Here is a 21,891-nt window from a genome sequence, read left to right on the forward strand (position 1 = left end):
CCTTGCAAAAGACTAAGATAGCTCAGTTACAGATGGGTGGTTTTAAGCCAACCTATCATGTAAGTCCCTTGTAAAGACACAGATGGAGACATGAGTGCTGCTCCCAAGTGCTTACAATTCGAACAAAAGGATAATACAAATCAGGCATATATGCATAGAGGGACCCAAAGAAGCTTCAGGTAGAGGTTCTGAAAGAGAAATTGTGATGTGTAAGACAGAAACAAAGAGGGATTTTCTGTTCAAAAACCAGCTGCAAATATCAGAAGGCTATGCAGCAGTGATCCTCAACACATCCTTTGCCTCTACAGCGCCACCCCCCCCCCTCAGTTCTCCCCAGAAGATGGAGGGGGCAGGCATTTTGGAAACTGTGCCCCCCCCCCTAGAAGCTGCAAACTGACTCTGAACTCATTTGGTGCAGCCAGAGAATCACTGAAGTGCACTGTGTGACATGCCAGGGTGCTGGGCACCTCAGGGAAAGGTGATTCTTTAACATCAGTTAGCACCTTCCAGGCACTTACAAGTTCACAGACCCACCAGGGTCGATGGCCTAGGATCAGTCCATGACTCAAAAGTCATAGAAGGAACTGGGGCTGGAGCAAAATACTTTGTATGGCCAGATGTACTCCTGGTCAAGTTGAAGAGAAGGGCAAAAATTGAGAAGGAAAGCATGGTCCTCAGAGCAGACATTGGAAATCCAAGTCACTCACTCACAGCATGATAACCATGCATAGCATAAATTCAGCAACACCACCACAGGAAGCGCTCAGCCAAGAAGCAAAGGTTTCAGGTTACATGGCAGCTTTGATTCAGGTTTTTCTCTTTTTTTTAGATGCATTCACTGTAGTTTCGGAGACAGAATGGTGACACGTGTTAATTGAGCGTAAATGTTCATCAACCCAGTTTTGGCTTGAACAGCTACTTCCCTGGTTATTTGTTTTCTGCTGCAGCAAGTTCTCAACAGGCTGGGCTAGCAAAGAGAAACCTGAGAAAGCTTCAAATTACCCGGGTTGTATCCGGCTAACAGGGAAGCCACAGCCACGCAGACCTCAGGGTGAACAGGACACCCACCTGAAGGGCTGGGTAAATGCTCACATGCATAGCTCAGGCTTCACTTCCTGCTGCTAAGACAATATCCCAGGTAGCTCCCCATGCATCCATGGATCCTCAGGGGCTGACTGACATGGATATGCTACAGAAGCAGTTTTGTACTGAACATCCTGTCCTTGGCTGTTCCTAAAATTCAGTGATGGCACCATCCAGAACAGAGCTGTGTGACAAATAACTGTATTTAAACTAATGTCTTTTCAGGTCAGAGTCACCCTGTGTTCCCAAGGGGCTTCTTTCCCTTGTGTTGGAAAAATGTAGTTATACCTGCCACTTGGCTGGTGGGGGTTATTTTTCTGGCAGTACAAGCAGCCAGTAGCATTCTGGTGTCCTCAAGAACAGACAAGTTTAGTTCAGCCTTTGTATTTCCTCTGCATTCCTTTTTTTGGAGGACTTCCCCCAGAGTGGTCACAACAAAACCAAATTATCAGACAACTCTTGGTGTTTGAGAGGAGCATTCCTCCCATCTGCATAAGGACAACTGTTTGGCATTTTTGTAAAAATGTTTCTTCTATTCCAACATGCTGGGGCAAAGCTCTTTGATGGCTCCTTCAAGGTTAATTGTCTTTACCACAAGAAACTCACTGGCAATTCAGCTGGCAAGTCAGTTTTGTTCACCTTCTGTTCATGAATTTTTGAATCATGGATTAAAAAACTAGAACCAATTTTGTGCAATGAACTACGGGATCAGAGTAATGCTACATATGGAGTGTCTGTATTTGTCAGAGCTTTTATTTTATAACAAAGTACTAGCTACTGGCACAGATTTTGCTGGCTGCTTTCTAAGCCCGAGAGGGTATGCTTGAATAGATATGTCAAAAAGAACTGCTGACAAGAGCAACTTGCAAACTGTGGACCATTGTCTGCTGTTAACTTGTCTGAAATCCCCTGGCATGCAAGCTAATATTTCAGAGGAGTCCCTGAAGCCAGTGGCTTCTATTACAGATGCAGGGGTTCAGGCTGTGCCTAGCTGGGACATGGTGCCCTCCCAACTACTCTGCAGCCAATGCACCAAATCACTTCAGAAAATCTTACAGCACTAACAGACAATCAAAGCAAGTTTGCTCTGCTTGAGAGTGTCAGGTGGGATCTGCTGCTTTGAGCTCATTCACTCCCTGTAAAGCAAGCACACTGGTGAGCTCAGTGACAGCTGTCATTCAGCAGTAAGGATGAAGTTTAATTCCAAAAGCTAGATTCGGAGCACAAATTGTTGCAACTATTTACTTCACACAATAAAAGGATTTATCAGGGCAGAAGAGATTGCTGCAACCACAAACAGAAAGGCCACTCCGCTCTTCTTACTGCTGTATTAAAGGACGTTTTCAAGAAGGGCACCTAAGGAAATTATTTCAATATAGAAACCCTGTATCAGAATACACATAAGCCAATCAGGTCACAAGCAAGCAATTTCTGCTCACTGTCACTCCTACAATGCAAAAAGAGCACAACTTCCCTAGTCTGGTGGTTAAAAGCACAGTTAAAACCTCTTCCTACAGAGCAGCTCTGAGACCCCATGCCCTCACCCAGCACTGCTTCTGAAGTTACTGTGGTACTGGATGGTCCCAGGGGTAGAGAGCACAGGTTCCCCCAAGGAAGAAAAACTCTCAGTATAAAATTACACTAAGAGAGAGAGATGGCAGCTGATGGGGCAGTTTTGGGGCATGCTTTCTGATTTGAAGCAGATACTTCAAGCTTCTAGGAAGAAGCCTACCCAGGAAACTGGAGTGTACACAGGATGCATCTCCTGTTGAAGTCACTCCACTTTTATACAAATAACCAAACACACCGTGAGGGATGGAAAGGGAGCAGAGAGAATAAAGGAAAACACTGATGCTGTCTTGCAGGTGACCAGCCTATTGCTTTTGAGCTGCATAGTTAGCAAGCAAATTGAGGGTGTTCTCTCCTTTCACTGCTTGAAAACACTGCTCGTCTCACTGGAAGGCTGCTTGTGGGGATTACTGGATAATCCACATCCCCAGCTGTTGGATGAAGTGAACTAGCTGGGGCAGCCAGAGTGAAGTTGCTGGGACCGCCTTGGTGCTGCCGGTGAGCATGGCCCAGGCCAAAAAAAGTGGCAGAGGTCAGAGCAAGCAACCATCCTTGCATGTCTGTGAACCACTTCTACAGATTTCCCTTCCTCTGATGAAGGAAATGTCTCGGGAAGATTGGCAGTTTTTGTCCTTGAGTAACAGGTTTAGATACCTGTTACTCAGATACCTGAGGACAGTGCTCAGAAGGATCACCTTAGGACAGGACAGGACATTCCTCTTTAAGTTGGAACAGCCTTCTTTAAACTTCTATTAAAGTCTCTTCTTCCTGTTAGATTAAAAGGGTTTCATATACACTTCTCTATCTCCTAACTTATCTCCCACTAGGAGAACTGCTTGATATGATGGAGTGATAATGAATCTCTTTGGTTACTTTGAGAGAAAGGGTTTGTCTGACAAGGTTTTTAAATCCAGAAGGCTCACACTGAGAACTTCCAGAGAAAGGAATTAGGCTGGCTGACGTTTAGATATCCTAAAAAGTACCTGCCTTAGGCTCTGCCTCTAAGCATCTCCTACAGGTGGGCTTATAACAAACTGCAGCTCCAGGTGCCCAGCTTTGCCATGGCTTTTGGAGTGCTGAGTTAACTATAGTTAACCACGAGTTAACTATAGTTAACTCAGCAGTGAGGTGTCTGCAAGTCAGCAGCCTGCACAGAGCTGAAGCCTGCACTGCTGAAGCCTTTTGAAATCGAAACTCAGCTGTCCAAATTACGTCAGGCCAGATTTCTTAAACGCGTTTTGGCATATGAGTATAGCAAGTGCCTTTTTGACCTAAGCAGGTCAAAACACTTTGAAAAAAATCTGTTCCTCATGTGATTAAAAGGAGAGTGAAAATCTCAAGCAAAATTCAGTACCGGTCAGGAGAATTTTGCAGGAAGCACCATTTAAAGGCTGCAAAGCAGAGACCTAAAATGAAAATGGTGCTTGAAGCACTCATGTGTGCTGTGCTAACACTGACAGAGACCTTTTTGTCTTGGAGAGCTTCAACCTAGCAAGATGTAAACAGTTCTGGTGGAAAGGAAATAAAATATTAAGGAAAAGAAGGCAGTGGCGCTGTTAGAAACATATACAACCGAGTTGGACTGACCCCAACTTTGAGAAGCTGCTCTTACGAAGCTCTTGTGGAGGCTGTAAACCAGAGAAGTGGCAAACTGCTCTACATTCTGGAGCACTGCGCACTGTGCTCCAGAGCCAAAATCCAGACTGGAGGGAAAGGCAAGCAGAGGCTCTAATCATAGTCTCTAATCACTAATCAGATTCTGATTCACAATCAGACGAAAGAGGAAAAAAAAGGTGGGCACCAATCTTTAAAAATCCTTGAGCTTGCACAGTTCACTGAAATGCTATGGGTTGCTGAGCTAGCTCTGCCTTCCTGTGGTGGTGGAGATGGCAAAGCCCAAAAGGATACTGGAGACCACACAGGCAAACCTGAGGGAGTCTGCCTTCCTCCTCAGCCCTTGTGGCACTTGAAACAACGCCGGTTTATGTGCACATTCTACATTGAGGGAGAGGGGAAGGACCGTGGTGAAGGTGTCACAGAATGGAGGAGGGAAAGGAACGCTCAGACAGGCTTTGAAATGGAGGTCAAACCCACATCGTTTACCTTTTGCCCTCCCGGTATTTTAGAACATGAAAAGGAGAATAAAGCAAAGCCTGTTAGATTTCTATTATCCTTTTTCCCCCCTCTAAAACCGACTGCTTGTTACAGACAGGAAGCAACTGCCAGAAGTTATTCACCTCCAATCCTTTATCACTTATAAAAGCTTTACGGCTCAGTCCACAGAGCCACTGGCAAACTGCGGTTTGGGAACACCTATCTGTCTGTAATGATAAATAATAAAATAAAGCGTCTTCCCTTTTGAATCCCAGCTGAGAGATTTTGCCGAGTGATCAAACTTGTCTGAGCCTCGGAGCAGCAGCTTTGAAGTAATCAGAAAGAGATTGAAAACCTGCAGCCAAGAGCCGCACACACCTCATTAGGGCCCAGCCATGCGGGAAGGCCGAGCGGCAGCCGCCGGGCCTGGCCCCATGCACCCACTGGAAAGGGGCTGCGGGAAAGGAAGATAAAAGAACCTTTCATAGTGGAAGTCCACTCCACCGGTGACATTTTTACGAGTGCCAGACCCGGAGACGAGCTGCTGGCGGCCTGCGCCATGATGCTGCCCGCCGGCACAGGCCTTGGGTGGGCAGGGGGTTCTGCCGCGGCCAATGCTCCTCCTTGGAACCACCCCCACCCTGCTTTTTTTTTCCTGTCCTATTTTCTTTTGTTCTGAAGATGGAAGTTGGGTGTTCAGGGCTCTACCTTCCGCAGGTTGTTCTCAGAAAAGGCCCCCAAAATGAGAAAGGTTATTTGTCAAAGATAAAGAGAGCTGGGTTCTCTGACCTGGTTCGGCAGAGTTCATGTCAGACTTGGTGGTATAATTCAGCTAAAATTTTTTTTTTTCTTTAAAAACAAAACAAAACATTAAAGCTTAACAGACTTGTAAAATGCTTTTTAAAATCCGAAAGGTTTAATCACAGATCCTACCACACAGACACTGCTGAGGCTGTGTGCTGGCAGTAAGCAGAGTATTTAACTCTGAGAGCTGAAGTTCTGGGTTTAATTTTCAGTTTCAGACTAAACAGCAGGTCTGCAGCGAAAGGCAGGGCGTCGACTCTGGAGCAAAACAGGATAAAGGGAATGCTTTCCTTTCAAACTTTACTGATAGTGTAACTATGGAGCACCTCTTTGTGCAGGCAAAGGCACAAAATCAGAGAAGCCTGTGTTGGTTTTAATAAACTCCCTTCCTCATCCTTTCCCTTTTTTTACTGCAAAGAATTCTGCTGCTATTTTATTATGTAATGCTGCAGGCTAAAAATATACCCCTAATTTAAGCCATCTTACCAATAAATCTACAAATATCAGGTATTCCAAAAAGGTAGTCATGGTTTAATGCATGCTCTTCTTATCATGTTAATATGTTCAAATCCTAAAGGATTTAAAGTGATGCATTTACAGATTTTTTTCAGCTTCTTGAGTATCTCCACACAATCTGGTAGAAAGTGTGATAAAGTATGGTCCTCTTCAACATAGTGCTACAACCTAGCCTTTCAAGCACAAATACTCAGTAAGATACACGTTACCATGAAGGGTGAACCTTTTTCTTTTTCTAAGCAAGCCCGTCTGATTCAAAGCGAGTGGGGCTGTCCAACTTAATAGCTGGTGATTATTTCCTTTTGACTACAGAACCTTTTATGGGAGTTTCTTTTCCAATTGAACACATCTATATTCTATAAGCAAACCAGAAAAGGTTTTCCTGCTGGAGCTGTGTGTCCAAACCATGTTTTCTTATAGGACCGAGAGAGATTTACTGCAATTTGTAGCCAATGTTAACTTATTTTTTTCCTAAACATAAAAAAAAATAGTAATATGAATTACAGTTAATGCCTCACTAACACAGTTATAAGGAGACTTTTAAAGCCATGGATGACCTGCCTGACATACTGTTACTGGTTTTTTGCTGTTCTGGCTTCAGCTTCCAGATTTTGCCTCCAAGTAAGCATGAGAATCAGGGAAGGGGAGGGGGTGGAAGCCATTCACTGCCCCGAGTCTGATATCTCCCGGGTCCTAGAGCTCACATGTCCCTTCCTTCAAGACTCAAGTCTGGTTTCAATGGAGCTCTCATTTTTCTTCCCACTAATCCTGCCGTGAGATCAACCATTGGTAACTCTGTGAGAAATTAAACACCAGGATGTGGGAAATCTGAGATCTGAATTCAGGCAGAATGCGGGTGATTCATTTTTTTTATTTCTCTCCTCTTTTCCCATGGCTGTTGTGTGGCAAATAACTCTCCAAACCTGAGATCAGAGACCAGCTCTGAATGATGTGACAACATTGACAGAGCAGAAGCAAAGCAAGATGTACACTGGCAATATTATATCTCTTTTTAATACAAGTAACAGTAATTTCTTAGAGGAGATTATGGCAAACATTTTCTGAAAACACCCTGGCATTTCCAGAAATGCCTTAAGAGTGGGATCAGCAGCAGAACTTCATCATGGTGATGCTCACCATCTGCTGGAGCAGGCTTCATAAGGAATTTAACATTTGTGGGGATCCCAATGAAATTGGATCCATGAGATAGTTTGCTATGGTAATGTGAATGCTACATTGCCCAACAGCCAGGAAGTCACTTGGAATGGCTTTTTTGCTTCCTTGGGGTAAGAAAAGCACATTTATTTATTTAGGTCCTTAGGGATGAACTCAAGAGGCTTACAAACACAGGGCTGCCCAAAGGTTTAGGTCCTTCCTGCTCCTAAAAACCACCTGTGTACTCCTGTAGCCTTCAACATTAAGTTCCTAGGAGCACAATTCTCCCTGCAGGGTCTCCCAAGAGGCTGTGACACCTGAAGTTTTCACTCTGCTCATAAACACAGCAGCACCATGCTCACTATATTCAACGAGCAACCAAAGACCATGAGCTCTGAACAGCCCCCCATACTGCAGCCCGTCTTTCCTAGGCAGTGCTTGCCAGCTGGGTTTGCTTCACACCATCACAGAACTAAGGGACAGCACAGTGAGAGCATCCACAGAAGCAACACCGGATGGAAGGGAAAATGGTCTTGGTGTGTCCACCAGGATTTGATTTCCTGGTTGCTTTTATGAATCCTTTGCCGGCACTGTCCTCTCTGAGCTGCATGGGATGAGATGCTTTTAGGTCCAACCTACCCACAGCCTTGTTGTTTGGCATGGGTGTCACAAGCTGACAGACCTGTCCAGGGAGGACAGATGTCACCCCAGGGTAGCATGGCAGCACTGATTTTAAGGAACTCAATTCACTGGATTCCACAAATGCCCTATAGTGACTGTGACACAGAGTAGCTGTGAAATGCTCCTTATTCTTCTATTCCAATGCTGTTATTTTGGGGAACAAGAGGACCTTATACAGCTACCCAGGTATCATGGAAACCTCAGAATAAAACACAATATTGGACGCTTATTGCTTCCTTCCAGAACATGCTTAAAGATGTATATCCATTAATAAGAGCTGAGCATACTACTGCTCTTTTCCCTAACCAAATCTTTTTATCAGTGCTGGTACACAAATACTATAACTGACCCACCTAGCAAATTATTTAACAGATTAAAAATGTATTTTCATTGGTTTTGATTTTTATTGTGTTTACCTATTTCACAGCCATTGCAGCCTATCTAATTTTTAACATACAAACTGCAGCAGAATTTTCATGGTCCTGGGCTGGCATAGCAAAGATTTAGTGATTTCTAGAAGTGGCTACATAGAAGATTCAGGTTCCATGTTTTCCAGTGCAGCGGATGAGTTGCATTACATCCCTGGAATATCTATTGCTAATATTTATGTCAGGAAACAGGGAATCTTTCAGTGACTTCATCCAGGTTTGGAGGAGCAGCAACAATACTGGCTGTGAAAGATGCAGAGCCTCTATGACAACTCAGGAACCAAAGTACAAAGAGAACTTTCTTCCTGTGCAGCCTTCTGACACACCTCATCTTTGCTAATTACCATTTTGAGTACTTTTGCTGCTGTAAATCCAGCGGCTGATCATTCTGAGAGTTTCAATTTTCTGGATATAATTCTGGGATACTGTATATTTGTGACTAAGATACCCAAGTGTTAGCAGCACAGTCTTGGAAATCTTGGCCAAAACATGTAGCATGTGCATGTGAAAGCAGCACTGTTTCATTTACTCTTGACTGACATTACTTTAAGCACTGGTCCCTGCCATCTTCCTCAATGGCATTTCCCAAGCACATGCCACAGCCCCTTCTCTTCTGGCTATTGTTAGAGAGAATTTGGTTCACATCAACTCAGAGCCAAGTTTTGAATTGGATGGAGTGAGGACCTCCCTGAGCAGCTCCTGTGGACACAGCAATGGAGTCAAGCACAAAGTCACCCTTTCCACAGCCACCACCTGCCCATCTCAGGCTTCTTCCCCAAGCAGGGAGGTGGAGAGCAAAGAGGTGGGGAGAGGGAGAAGAGGAGCATTGCTGACCTAGGGAAATGTTTTAGCTCATCCCTTCAGCCTCCAGCCTTCTACCATCAACTGCTGCACCTGCTCTGAGTGCTACGCTTGGAGCAGCTCAACAGCTGCAGTCCCTGAATATTTCTATGTGCCACTAGGGACAAGTCTTCCACAGCACACAGGGAAAAAGCAGTGACCTGAGAGCATTCTTGCATTGAATGGTAAATGTGTTTCCAGAGCTGCATTCAGAAAGTCGTTAGCACTGAGCATTGCAGTGTGCAACTCCCATTTTAGGCAAGTCTCTTAGTGCCTTAACTCTCCCTCTACTAAAACTGAAGTGCTGATGCTCCCTTCATGTTATGAGGGAGTTACAAGAGTACACACATTCATAATTTGATGTGACTTAAAAGGAACCAGATTTAGAAAGATATTTTTGCTTCATGGCTTGTCAGTGACTGTCTGGAGGATTCAGTGTCTTGCCTGCTGCAATGTTCTGCTTGGAGATGTCATGTCCTTGCCAGACACTTTCCGAGTCAGTGGGTAGGAGTGCTATGGCAGAACCCAACACAGAATAAGGTTTCAGCTCTCATAAAATGGCTTGTTTTAACTGTTCAAATATGCAACATTTAATTCCCTTGAGACTAGTCCTAGAGAAGGAGGCAGCTTTCTGCAAAACCTCTGACCAGTTCCCACAAGCATCATCTCCCCCACTGGTGGTGGTGGGACATAGGGCAACGAGCTGGAGGACTCCACAGAAGGCCTGGGATTTAGCCCCACTGGGAAAGCTTTTGGTAGCTCCACTGGGATGATGATCCATACAGGGGGAGGTGCAGTGAGTCTGGGCTGATTGACCTGTGACACACTTGCTTGAAAAGTACACATGGTACTAAGAGCCCTTAGCACCTATAGAAGATGTCTCCTATGCTATCTTTGGAGAAACATTCAGCATTTGTATTAAAACACTAATAAAAGAATGGGAACTCAGGCTTTCAGAGGATGTTCTGGAGTGGAGTGTGTAACCCACATGCAGTTACTCTACTCTGAAGTATAAAATTTCACATACCGTTGGAGAAGAAAGTTTTGTCAGTCTGGGATCTGACAACTTTCTTACTGCTCCATAGCAGTAAATAAAGAAAAAGCACATGACACAGAGTACAGCTTTGCTGGCTGCAGTGGGAAAAGCCATGAAACCCTGAGGCACCAGGGGTCAACCTCTAGGGAAGAGGTTTATCAATGTTTCTCCAGCCAAGGCTCAGCTGAGTAAGGCTGCAACACTCTTGGTTCAGCAGGACCCAGGCTGGGCTTGGACAGGGCACAAGCTCTCTTAGACGTGAACATGCACTTGCAAGGATGCAAAAGATATGCCATCCTGTCTGTGACACTAGAAGCTTCTTTCCAACCTGATGAAGTGGATCTCTGCGAGTACTTCTATTGCATTTTTCTCTTGGATTTTCCCAGAAGGAAAACCAAATGAATCCACGTGGCAGTTAGCACGTATGTAGAATTCCTGAAGCTTGTGGAAGTGCAGATTTATTGCACAGCACAGAGACACAATGATGCACGAGTACCATGGGTCTGCTGGCCAGGGTGTCCCAGCCGCATGAACCTGCTACACAACCACAACAGGTTCCAGGCTCAGCTCTGCTCACAAAATCTGCTGCCTTGGGGCTGCATACGAGCATGTGAACCATCAGCATAGCTCCTGGCCTGAAAAACCTGGCTGATGCTTTTAACATTTACTGTGTCCCACACTGAGCAGACATAGGTGACAGATGCAGGTGGGGAACACATATAACAAGGCTGTGAGGTGTGTATGTATTATAACTAAGTATTTTGCTGAGACCAAGACTAAAAATTGAGTGACAGGGAAAAAAACCCAACAAATCTGCATTTTCTTTCCTATACAAAATAATGCTTTTCTTTTTGGTTTTCATTCTTGTTGGGATTTCATTTTTTAAAAATGATTTTTGAAGTAATCTAATGCACTTGGTGTGCTTTTTCTGTACATTTTTTTGTGCAGACATACTTATGTGTACTCTTCTGACTGATACCCTGTCTTTCAGCTTCAGATACAAAGAATTTGCTAGGATTTGAGATTTTAACAGACATCCGAAAGAGATTATAAGATTTTCAAAGGGCTTTTCTACACTTAGATATTTCTTCTCTCCAGAAATCATAAAAATAAAACATGTCCTGTTTCCAGAAAACTTTGATAGCTTCCATAATGTTTTCCTAAAAATATTTATTTCCTTTGTATCACTTAAGAATGTAACTCCTCCATATGGCTGAGGCTACAGCTGCTACAAAAATTTTTTTAAATGAGGAAATGGAGCCATTTCTAGTTCTATTTGGACGGGTTACTTGCCCACCTCCTTAAAAATATTACATAACATTGTAAGCTCTGGCTATCCATTCTTTGGAGACAGCATTGATTTCAAAGGAGAGCCTTGTTTCTGAGTTTTAAGCACATACTTATGGGAAGGTGCTAAACCTCACTGATGTCATGCTGTGAGGCTGGCAATCCTTCCCTCATTTCCCTAGGGAAGTGTGAGAGTGTGTCAGTGGTCATCACAAAGACCTGTACAAATCATAATAGCTAAAAGTTTGTATTAATGAGTTGGGTGTCTAGATTTCCAGTGGATTCTACTGCTGAATTTACTGTCTGTGTGATGGTAAAACCTCAGAGCTCTGGCGATGTTTGAAGGTACTGCAGAAGTTTATATAGGTATCTGTAAGGCTCTAACTCAGAGCCTTACAGATATTCATAGAAAGATTTAGAGCACAGCAGAGCTGTTATTCATAAAATGAGAATTTTATCTGGTCTTGCTGTTTCTTTATTTGTAAAAATGACAGGAACCCACATATGAGGTAGTAGAAACAGTAACAAGAGTAACTGTGATGTAAACTAATGCTCACAGAAATCTTTGATAACACACCAAAATTCAAGGCACAGCACTCAGGTGAAACCTGACCAGGAGTTTCTGCTGCTTTTACTAAGGCAATCTGGGGCAGCTTGCTCACCATCACACAGTGGTTCTTGACTGTAACCTCTTACAGTCCCCACTGATGAAGAAAGGATACATTTCTAACTTAATCCAGACTGCCACATGGTAAAGCCATCTGGAAGGATATTTTGAAGGAAACAGATGGAAAAGGAAGAGATTCCTCTGAATGTAGTGTAAGATTTACATTATCCTCCATGAACTTCCATGTAGTCCCCATGTTTATATAATTTATCATTATTTCCTTAGACAGCTCAGATTAGGAAGCCTGCATGAGCTCATGTTCTTGTTGTTAATTCTGAGTCTGAACCTCCCTCCTTTAAAGGGAAATTCAGTAGTGTAATAGGAAAACAGAGAAAGACAACCAGACTCAAGTGACACACAGCAGCATGAAGTTCCTGATTGTCCCAGGCTTTAAACTGTTTTACCTCCTCCTTCTTTCAGCCTCAGGAAGACACTGCCAGGAGTACTTGCTCCTGAGAGTGATAATTTTTGTTCTCTGCCATGCACCCACACCCAGCAAAATCACAATGTTGTGTTAGCATAAGTGTGGAAACAGGGCCTATTAAAGCTAGGAAGGGTTAAAGACAAGTCCATGATTTTACTGAATATCCCCCAGGCCAAAAGATTTTTTTTAAAAAAAGATATGCTCTCCAAGTGAAGACATGGCAGACAAATAATTTTAAGAGTGCAACTTCACTATGCATTATGATGACTGGGAATTTCTAAAAACTCCTCTCTCTCCTTTCATGCATTCTTCCATGCCTCCTCACTTTCCATACAAACATTTCCATTACTAATGGGATGTGAAAAGGCCTCCTTTTTCCTGTCTGTGACCACAGAGATGCTGCCGAGGCACTGTGGCAGCAGCAGTGGCTGCATCTGGCTGTCAGAAACACCCTATGGCATCCCCACCAGAGTCCCCCACCACTTTGGGAAAGAAGGGTCAGCAAGATCCATACAGGGGAACCCGGTGCTTCCATTCAAACACCTGCATCATTTCACCATCCATTAAACCTGTCACTACTTTGTTCTGATACCAAAAGATGGAGACGCAGGCCCCCTCTCTGTCCTTCTGCACCCCTCTCCAGCCATTTCTCTTGTGCCAGGGCTCATACAAGCAAAACACTTGCAGGAGTAAATGCTCGGGGAGAATTGAAAGCTGGTGGTACATGTGGTGGAAGCACAGGTACCACCAGCAACAATGTTTTCTGCCAGACTTGGCTGCAGGCACAGTCACCAGTTGCAGACCCCTTTATCCCAGCGGGGATGAGCTCTGCTGTGTACTGGAGCAAACTGCAACACGAACAGCCTCCTGGTGCCTTTGCTTCCTGAGCTTGGCCTCCTTTGCAGTGGTGTGTTTCAGCCTCCCTGTCTCTCAGGTGCCACAGAGGAGATGGCTGGCTTTGTGGCCACTGGCAGATTTACTGCCATGCTGTGTGTAGTAGGAACAGCCCGACTGCGGCTGCAACAGTTGAAGGATGTAGGCGAGACCAAGGAGAGGAAATACCTTTTATTAGAACAACTTGGTATGCTTTGAATTGTGTGGTGTAGCTAGAAGGTTATAGATGGTAAATCCTTGGGGACTGATGTGTTTCTTGAATAAGATGGCCTAAAAAAAGACATTACCTCTCCTTGCAAAACTTAGCTCACTTGAAAATAGTACTACATTCATCCTGTGTGTTTTATACACCATTTGGAGACATAATTATTATTGCCAGTGCCATGGATTCATCATTCCTGCGATGTATTGGTTTCTCTTGTAGAAACCAAATTCCTGCACATGCTTTTGAGAGTTACATCATTTCACCCCTTCAACTCACAGCGAGGATGTTTTCTGTTCCTTATGTAACAGCTCCTAATTCAGATTACAGAAGACATTACAATAATGCACACTGTACAGCAAAGTATTGAAACCAGAAGGTGGAGAAACAAAAAGTATTACTCCCTTCTGAAAGCAGACTTCCTTCCAGAAAAGCAATGGACCCTTTATGCTCTTGACTCAGCATCCATTCATGTTCACTGAGGTACAGGAGCAGAGCCAGCCCTGGGCAGGGATGGACCTGCTCCTGTGCCCACAAGTTTTTCTTTGTTGGTGCATACATAACAAAATGGCAGTTATGGTGCTTTTTTGGCTGGGTTTTTTTTTTGTTTGTTTGTTGTTTTTTTTTAACATGGGGTGGATTAGGCAAAGAACATGGAGGCAATCTCAAATTAAATGTTTGACCACTTACACGACACCCGAGCTTGGACTTTGGCCAAGGTATTAATGAAGAATAATACCATCCAACAGCAGAACTTGAAGCATATTACTTTTCATGATGGATCTAGTCTAGCTACGTGGTTCAGCCCACCTTCTTTTGTGGATTTAAAGACGCCTTTAGGCCAGTGGGAAGAAGGTTTTTATACCTGTGTCCCTCCTTGATGTAAGCAGTCCCCAGTCACTCATGCTGAGGACATTTCTGAGCAAGCACCATTCACTGCTTTGTCCTCTCATTCCCAAGGGTCACTCAGTGAATTGTTCTGGTGGCTGTGCCTAGCAAACTGTCCCCTACCTCCTATGATTGATATAGTGCCCTTTGTTCTTTATAGTTAAGGAGACCAGTTTAAATACTGAAGAATTACTTGACTAAAAGAAGTTTAAAGAATTTAAATTAGCTTTTCTTACCTGAGCGGGCTTCTTTTGAACCACTTGTTGAGGCTGAAAAGTAAAACAAAAACACAGTGAGCAACAAAGTTCTCTGAGGTCATTTAACAGTAGTTTTACAGATGCTGAGAAAAATGTTTTCAGCAGTAGAAACAGAACACAGGCAAAACCTACATTCAGAAACAGAGTGATGAACATACCCAGCTCTCATACTCAACTTCTCCTATATTTATCTTTGTGACCTTGCTCTGAAGTTGTTCAGATTGCTGTGGATGCGGAGGAATATGTTAAATTTGTATAATGAAAACCAAACTGAATTCTAATTTAGCATGTTATGTCTACCCAAAATTTGTAACCAGCTTTTGTTGTCTCCCCTGAAGCCGTATGTTCTTTCCATACTCCTTCAGTGGAGTGTCCTGCTGTGGCGAAGCCCTCCCTCTGGGCCATAAGCAAGAACACAGCTCAGGCAGAGGGTGAGGGACACAACTCCATTCCAAGCCAGGACTTCCCACTTGTCCAAAGCAATCCCTGCTGAAGTCTGCAGGCTGGGATGGGCAGCACCTCCAGCCCTGGGAAGCTCTGGTTTGGGAGCTGTAGCTGAATGAAGGTGATGCTGGGCTGACCCTTGTGAGCCTGTTGACAAGATTTCAGGGCTACCCATCACAGGGCTGACTGGGCATGTGGCAGGGACAACTGGAGGCCATGTCCACCTGCCTACATGGGACCTTGGTAGCACAGCCATGGGCTTCTCTGCAGCTCTGCCTCCTGCCTGCTCTCACCCAGGAATGAGAACCATGGACCCCATGTAAGTCAGGAAACCCACCAGAATGCCAGCACCCTTCATCCCCACTGTGAGGAGGAGGAGTACCAGTTAAGGAACCAACACAGGTGCCCTTAAAACACATTCCCACTGGCCAGATGATGTTAGAGGCCTTGTGGGTGCAAGGAGCAGAACGGAACAGGAAGACCACAGATAAAGGATGAAATCCTGACACCGAGAGCACAAAAAGGCTTTTCTTACTTTAGCGGGGCAAAGCTGCTGCCCTCCCCACCCCCCAGGACTTTCTGTTTTCAAAGTATATGAATTGCATCCAATGATATTCTTTCTGCCCTTCCTTCCTGCCTTTCCTAATCCCAACCGTGACTTCAGTGCCTTGTTTGGGCAGAAGCCAACACGCTGTCCATCTGTAAGGCCAAAAACCTAATTTTTATTACAGTATAGTAGGAAATAACTGGAATATTTCTGAATAAACAGTTTAGTGTAAGTGGCCTTTCAGAGCAGTATTTCAGTGGGAAGGATCAATGAAAATATAAATTAAATGTAACTGATTCAATTCAGACTGCCCACTGCATCCCATTTTAACAAGAGATGCTTTGTTTATTTTCAGTCTTTTTCTAATTCAGTGGAATCCCATTGCTGTTATATTTTTGTATCTCTGCCTCAGGCTACAAGTTCTGCTCTCAAAGAAATATGAGAAAAAAAAACTATATGATGACTGGGTCCACCTTTATACAGTTCAGGGTGGACTCTTTTCCCATTAAATTCCCTAACAATGAGGAAGCTGTTACCAAGACACACATCTTACTGATGCCTTCTCCAGGTGGACTGGAAGCCCTGAACTCACTAATTGACATTTGCTGCTCCCAGACAAATGAATTATTTGTTTCAAAGGAAGCCCTCATAATTACAGAATTTACTGAGCTCTTCAGTAATCTGTCACTAGTGCTTTTCTGCTTGATTTTCTTTTTTTTTTCCTGCTGATTACACCTGTGCACGTGTTTACTCCCAAGCCACATTAAATCCACAGACATTCTTAGAGGCTGACTGTTTTCTTCTGCTCAGAAATCCCCATATATTTTTGGCCGTGCACTCTGCATTCATGTGACTCTCACACACTGTAGCTCAATGAGATCTCCTGAAAGAGCTGCCAACTCACCAAATTTTCCATGAATTAGGTCCTGACACTTCAATGAGAGGAAAGACAATGTCTGAAACAAGGCCAGCTCTGGCTTTCTGCCTAGTATGTGTCACAGTAATTCCACCAGCTGCCCTTCTACACAGCACTTCATACTTTTCAGACCACCAAAAAGCCCCTTGAATACTTTCAATGATAGCTGGGGCTCAAGCTGCCAGCGTGTTTTTGCAGCCTCTGGCACCCAGTGGCTCTGGACTGGACCTAGAAAGTTTTCTCTGTGTGTTTGTTTTGTTTTGTTGTTATTTTTATGAATGGCTTGCACAGGAGACTGACTCCAGCCCAATCGTATCCAGCCATTCATAAAAAGCAAGAGGGAAAATATTGTACTTTGCCCAGTTGGAAACTGTCTCTGATACTGACCAAGGCTTTCAAGAATCTTAGTCATTCAAGACCTTTGCTATCATAGTGCTTTACATCCAGAGCTCCCTGGCAGTGCTCACTGACTGCTGGCTAGTTTTCCACTGGATTTGGGATCTGGAGTTCAGAGTGTGTTACGTTTTCTCCCTTAAATGGAAGAAGCAAAGCGACGAAAGCTCAAAATCAGGGCTCAGCCCCTCAAGCTGGTATTGATGGCACACACCATGACACACTGGGAGCTGTGCCCACTCGTGTCACGCTGGGGGCTCCAGCTTCTGGCAGCTGAATCACTGCAAGTGCCAGTTTTCAGGGGCACTGCTTTTCCCTTTTCAGGGAGAGCTATCTGGGCAAATGCAGGATGGATAAATCCAGCAAGGTCGAGTCCCGAAAGAATTGCAGCGTCAGCTCACTTAGGTCACTCCGAGACCAGAAGAACTGAGGCGTAAAGGAATAATGAGAAATTTCCCAAGCACTCCCTTTCCTTTCTTTAATTGTTCTAAGTGTGATGCCTTCAGAAACTTCTGGACACACTACAGAAACAAACACCTCGACTTGCTAAGCTTTGTGTTCACTGAGTTAAGAGATCTTCTCAGGGCTTCAAAGGAGACGCCTCATATTCAGAAGAGTGTTACAACTGCACGTTCAAATAGCTGAAAGAAAGAGAATCTGTCTTGGTTATGGAAAAGCCTGGAACCATTAAAAAATCCAAGACTTTCAAGATGTGGTTTCAAGCAAAATAAAGTCATACACAAAACATGAGAGCTCTGAACTATTTTCTATCCCTGCAGAAGACTGCAGAATAAGACCTTCTGCTCTACCAAGAGCTCTCTCACTTGTGTCAGGGATCATGTGTAATGGGGGCTTTGTGTGATACAGGACTTCATGTTATATTTTTGTTTAAAGTTTAAGTTTAAAACCTGGCTATTGTACCTTGAACATGTTATCAGCTGAATTCCATACACTTGAAAGTAAAATTCATATGCAAGTACAAGTCAACCTTAAGTAGCTTTCTTAAATCCGTGTGAGACAGAAAGAAAAAGTTGCCATGTTGGAAAAATCCTATGACCGTTACCATTTAAATGTCTATCACAGAAGAACAAATCCAAAATACAGCAGAATTTCTTCTTCCATGTTTAAACTATGTGAACTGAGGCACAAGATAGTAATTTAAAACTTCATGATAAGATTCCTAATTTTGAACAGAAAATAAAACAAACCACCTAGAGAGGAAAGTACACCAGGATTTTGGTCATTTTATTTTTGTTGTAGGCTTTGGATATTCAAAGCTCAACTGTTTATCTTCTGCAAGACACTTCTTTCACCTCTCCTCTGTCACCACATCCCTCATTTTACTTCATTTTAAAATTCTGTTACTTCATTCTTTGCCGATTTCTTAGATGCATCCTTATAGCCTATAAATTCACTATTAAAACAATTTATTTTCCTCCTCTATGAGACCAGAAGAGCAGCCTCATGTGATAAGACCATATTAACCTCGTACCAGTGGTCAAAAGCTGTATCAAATTCAATCTGTCACACTTCTCATTCACTAGAGTACTTCTTACCCTCTGTCTTTTCATAGCATTATAAAAATAAGGAAGTATACAGATAAATCTGTGTCAACTAGTCTGAGCAATTCTGGAACACATTTTCAATCATCAGAGACACAACTGGTCTGAATGCAAATCATTCCCTGACTGCTGTGCCTGAAGCTCCAAGGGTAAGATGCACACTCGCAGAACTCCTAGATTTTGTGTTCATTTCTTCCTCTTCAAACTGAGCATTATGACAATGTATGACTGATGCTTCTTGGCAACAGTGACTCTGTTTTATTGCCACAGCTTGACACAGACAAGATATCTGCATTGAGGTAGCTCTGCTGGTGAGACTGAATGACCATGATGGAAACTAATACCCAGTTAGGATGACATTTATAGTGCTCACAGCTCAGCGCTGAGCAAAGATCATTAAAATAATTTCATAAGTCATTCAAACACTTGTAGTTCTAAATTAAAAGCTGAATAAAACCATATTTAGTCTTTTTGTCTCCAAACCCTCGAAAAATCAGGAAGTTTGTATTATACCAGTTGAAATCAATATAAGCCCAAAATAAATCGTATCTTCCAAGCAGTTCCATATGACAGCAGAATAACTACTGTTCTGCCCCACAGCTTTAACTGGTCTGAGCCCAGCCTTTCCATCCCTTTTCCAGCACAGAATGATACAGTGCTGGGACTGGGGGCCCATGCAGCCTGCGAGAGAGCCCTCACCTCTGGGCAAAAGCCACTTTCAGCTTCATGGCCATCAGCAGGAATCTACCCCAGCACGAATGGGATGGTGTACCTGCCATCTGCTCCTCTGGCTCATGGCTTGCACTAGAAATGATCAACCTTTTGAGGGGGTGGCAGACATGCTTTTCTGCCCCCTCAACAGCGAGGGAAGATGCACTCTCCACCCAGGCAGGACTGTCTTGTGTTTTGGAAGCACAGATCAGGAATTCTCCCACCTTCATCGCATGTTTGCAGTCAACTGGCAACCGTGGTGTCTGTGTATGCACACACTGCTGTGGGTCATTAGGATCTAACAGCAAAACCATCTGGCCCTTACAGTTCAAAGGAGATTTCACAGCCCTCTGTGCAGTCTCATAAATGAGGCTAATAGTAATTATGAAGAATTTTGGCAAAATCTGTGGAACTTTTATTCTTTGTTTTCTATCCTACTTGGCACTCCTCGGAGTTTTTAATACTAAATACAAAGTCAGGTCATTCAAAAAATATTTATTAGCTTATTAAACTGACCTCCCCTGACTGCTGCTGGAAAACCCTGCAACATCTCAGGAGATGCACCAATAACATGCACTGATGACAAAGTAAATAGTATTTCTATTCTACTTGTGGAGGAAAGCAGAGAGCACCAGAGTCCTCCAAGTAGGCAAAATGACCTTTAATAGTTATCTGACTTGAGACAAAAATTTTACATTTTAATTGGTGAATTCAAACCATGCTGCTTCAAATTACTCTTGGTAGTCTTAAAATTCAGGCACTGGCACATATATCCTGTCAGGTTTGTATATACCCAATGGAAATCAAGCAACTGATTTCAGCAGGGTTAGGATTTAATATGTTTTGTTTACAGAAAGCTACCTCCACTACATTTGTAATGGTTTTATGTTCCGAGAGGGTAAAAACCATGGAAGAAATATATTAAAAATAATATTCTATTTTCTTTTAAACTCATATAGTGCATTATTTTTCATTTGATTTGACCTAACCTTCCTCGTAGAGGCAGCTTTACCACCGTTACAATCTTGGCAAGTACAAATGTAATGGTTAGAACAGGAAGGGAAAAAACGTAATTTTTCTTCATCTGCTAACTGAACTGCTGGCTGAACTGTTAGTTCAAGCACACCAATATTCCACTGAGTTTATCAAGAATATAATCAAATTCAACACACAGTAGCTGCTAGTTCAGTGCTCTTGATATGTGCCATTAGTTTTTATAATATTTCAGCCAGTATTGTTTACATTTTCAAAAAATATTTAGGGAGTGCAGTTTATGAAATACCCATTAAATGGACCTTGTCTCTGTGGCTGAATACCACAAGAAAGCTAAAACTGCAACTGGCATACTTAGTTAAATCACTACAGTTTGGCAGCAGGAGGATCTGTTGTTGCTGACTGTTCTTCTGAGTCTCCACTGCTCTGCTGGGTTCCCCTGCTACTTCATCATCATCCATCATGTATTTGAGACACTTCCCTGATGCATTTTGGTCAGGCTTAGTTCAGCGCATTGTCGTTTTTCTGCTGAAACATTGAGAAGCAATTTCTGTCTTTCAGAATAGTTCTAGGACACAGCTCAGCACTGAGGTTTTCTAGATATGCACCTAAGGAAATACAAGCTGACTCTTTTTTCTGGCAAAAGTTGTATGTATCTCTCAATTTATAACTCCTTACACAGACAGTCTACTGAGAAAGCCAAATGGGAGGTCCCAGTTTTTCTTAGTTATCGGATAAGGAGAATAAACCCCTACATTTTAGCAGGCAGCAATAAGTGATTAGTTATTTGCAGAGAAACCAAGCCCTCATGATTCAGGGATATAAATAGATCAGAAACTACTTAGCTTTACACCTTGCAGACCTCTCCAGACAAGTAACTATTGTGCAACTGTTTATCATCAGACTATCTTGTCTGTTTGGATACAGCAACCCCTGTGTTCACCATGCATTCCTCTTGGCCCATGTGGAAATGATTTTTGGTCACTACTAAACAAGCTAGATTTGAATTGGTGACCTAGAGGTGAAAAGCACCATATCACATTACCATCCGGTTCTAACTTTTGTTTTAGAGCCTTCCCTCCCATTTTGCTCAAGCACTGGTGCCATACAGACCGAAAAAGCAGAGGCAGTTCCTGCTTCAGAGGCCACTCCTTGTGGTACCACTGCTGGTGGCTGTGTGGAGCTAGCAGAGGTGCAGAACAGGCAGCAGTGGACTCATCTCTGCCAGGAGCTTCCAAAACACAGTATTCACTTCCCTCAGCCTCCGGGCACCTTCACTACCCTGGAATTCAAGCTACCTTGGAGGTAGTGATTCAAGCCAAGGAGTCTCAAGTGTCCCCCCTTGGGTATTTCCCAGTGGCAGCCTGTGGCATACTTTTTCAGTTTAACTGCAAGCTGAAAGTGCTGCTGCATCCAGAGATTTGTGCTTCGTGTTTTAGCAAGGCACATCTCAACCAGTGGAGAGAGAATGGGCACAATGCAAAGGTAGGTGCAGGAGAA

At 43.4% G+C, this 21,891-nt stretch overlaps 1 protein-coding gene across 2 annotated transcripts in view; it reads right to left on the bottom strand.

Annotated features, from left to right (window-relative positions):
- Positions 1-21,891, bottom strand: part of HMGA2 (high mobility group AT-hook 2) — a 114,019-nt gene that overhangs the window by 5,567 nt on the left and 86,561 nt on the right. For both annotated transcript variants that reach the window (XM_071733463.1, XM_071733462.1), the window contains exon 4: positions 14,805-14,837. In XM_071733463.1, the coding sequence (XP_071589564.1) occupies positions 14,805-14,837 (33 nt within the window). The remainder of the gene's footprint in view (positions 1-14,804; positions 14,838-21,891) is intronic.

This window comes from Heliangelus exortis, chromosome 1, assembly GCF_036169615.1.
Source record: "Heliangelus exortis chromosome 1, bHelExo1.hap1, whole genome shotgun sequence".
Lineage (NCBI taxonomy): Eukaryota > Metazoa > Chordata > Aves > Apodiformes > Trochilidae > Heliangelus > Heliangelus exortis.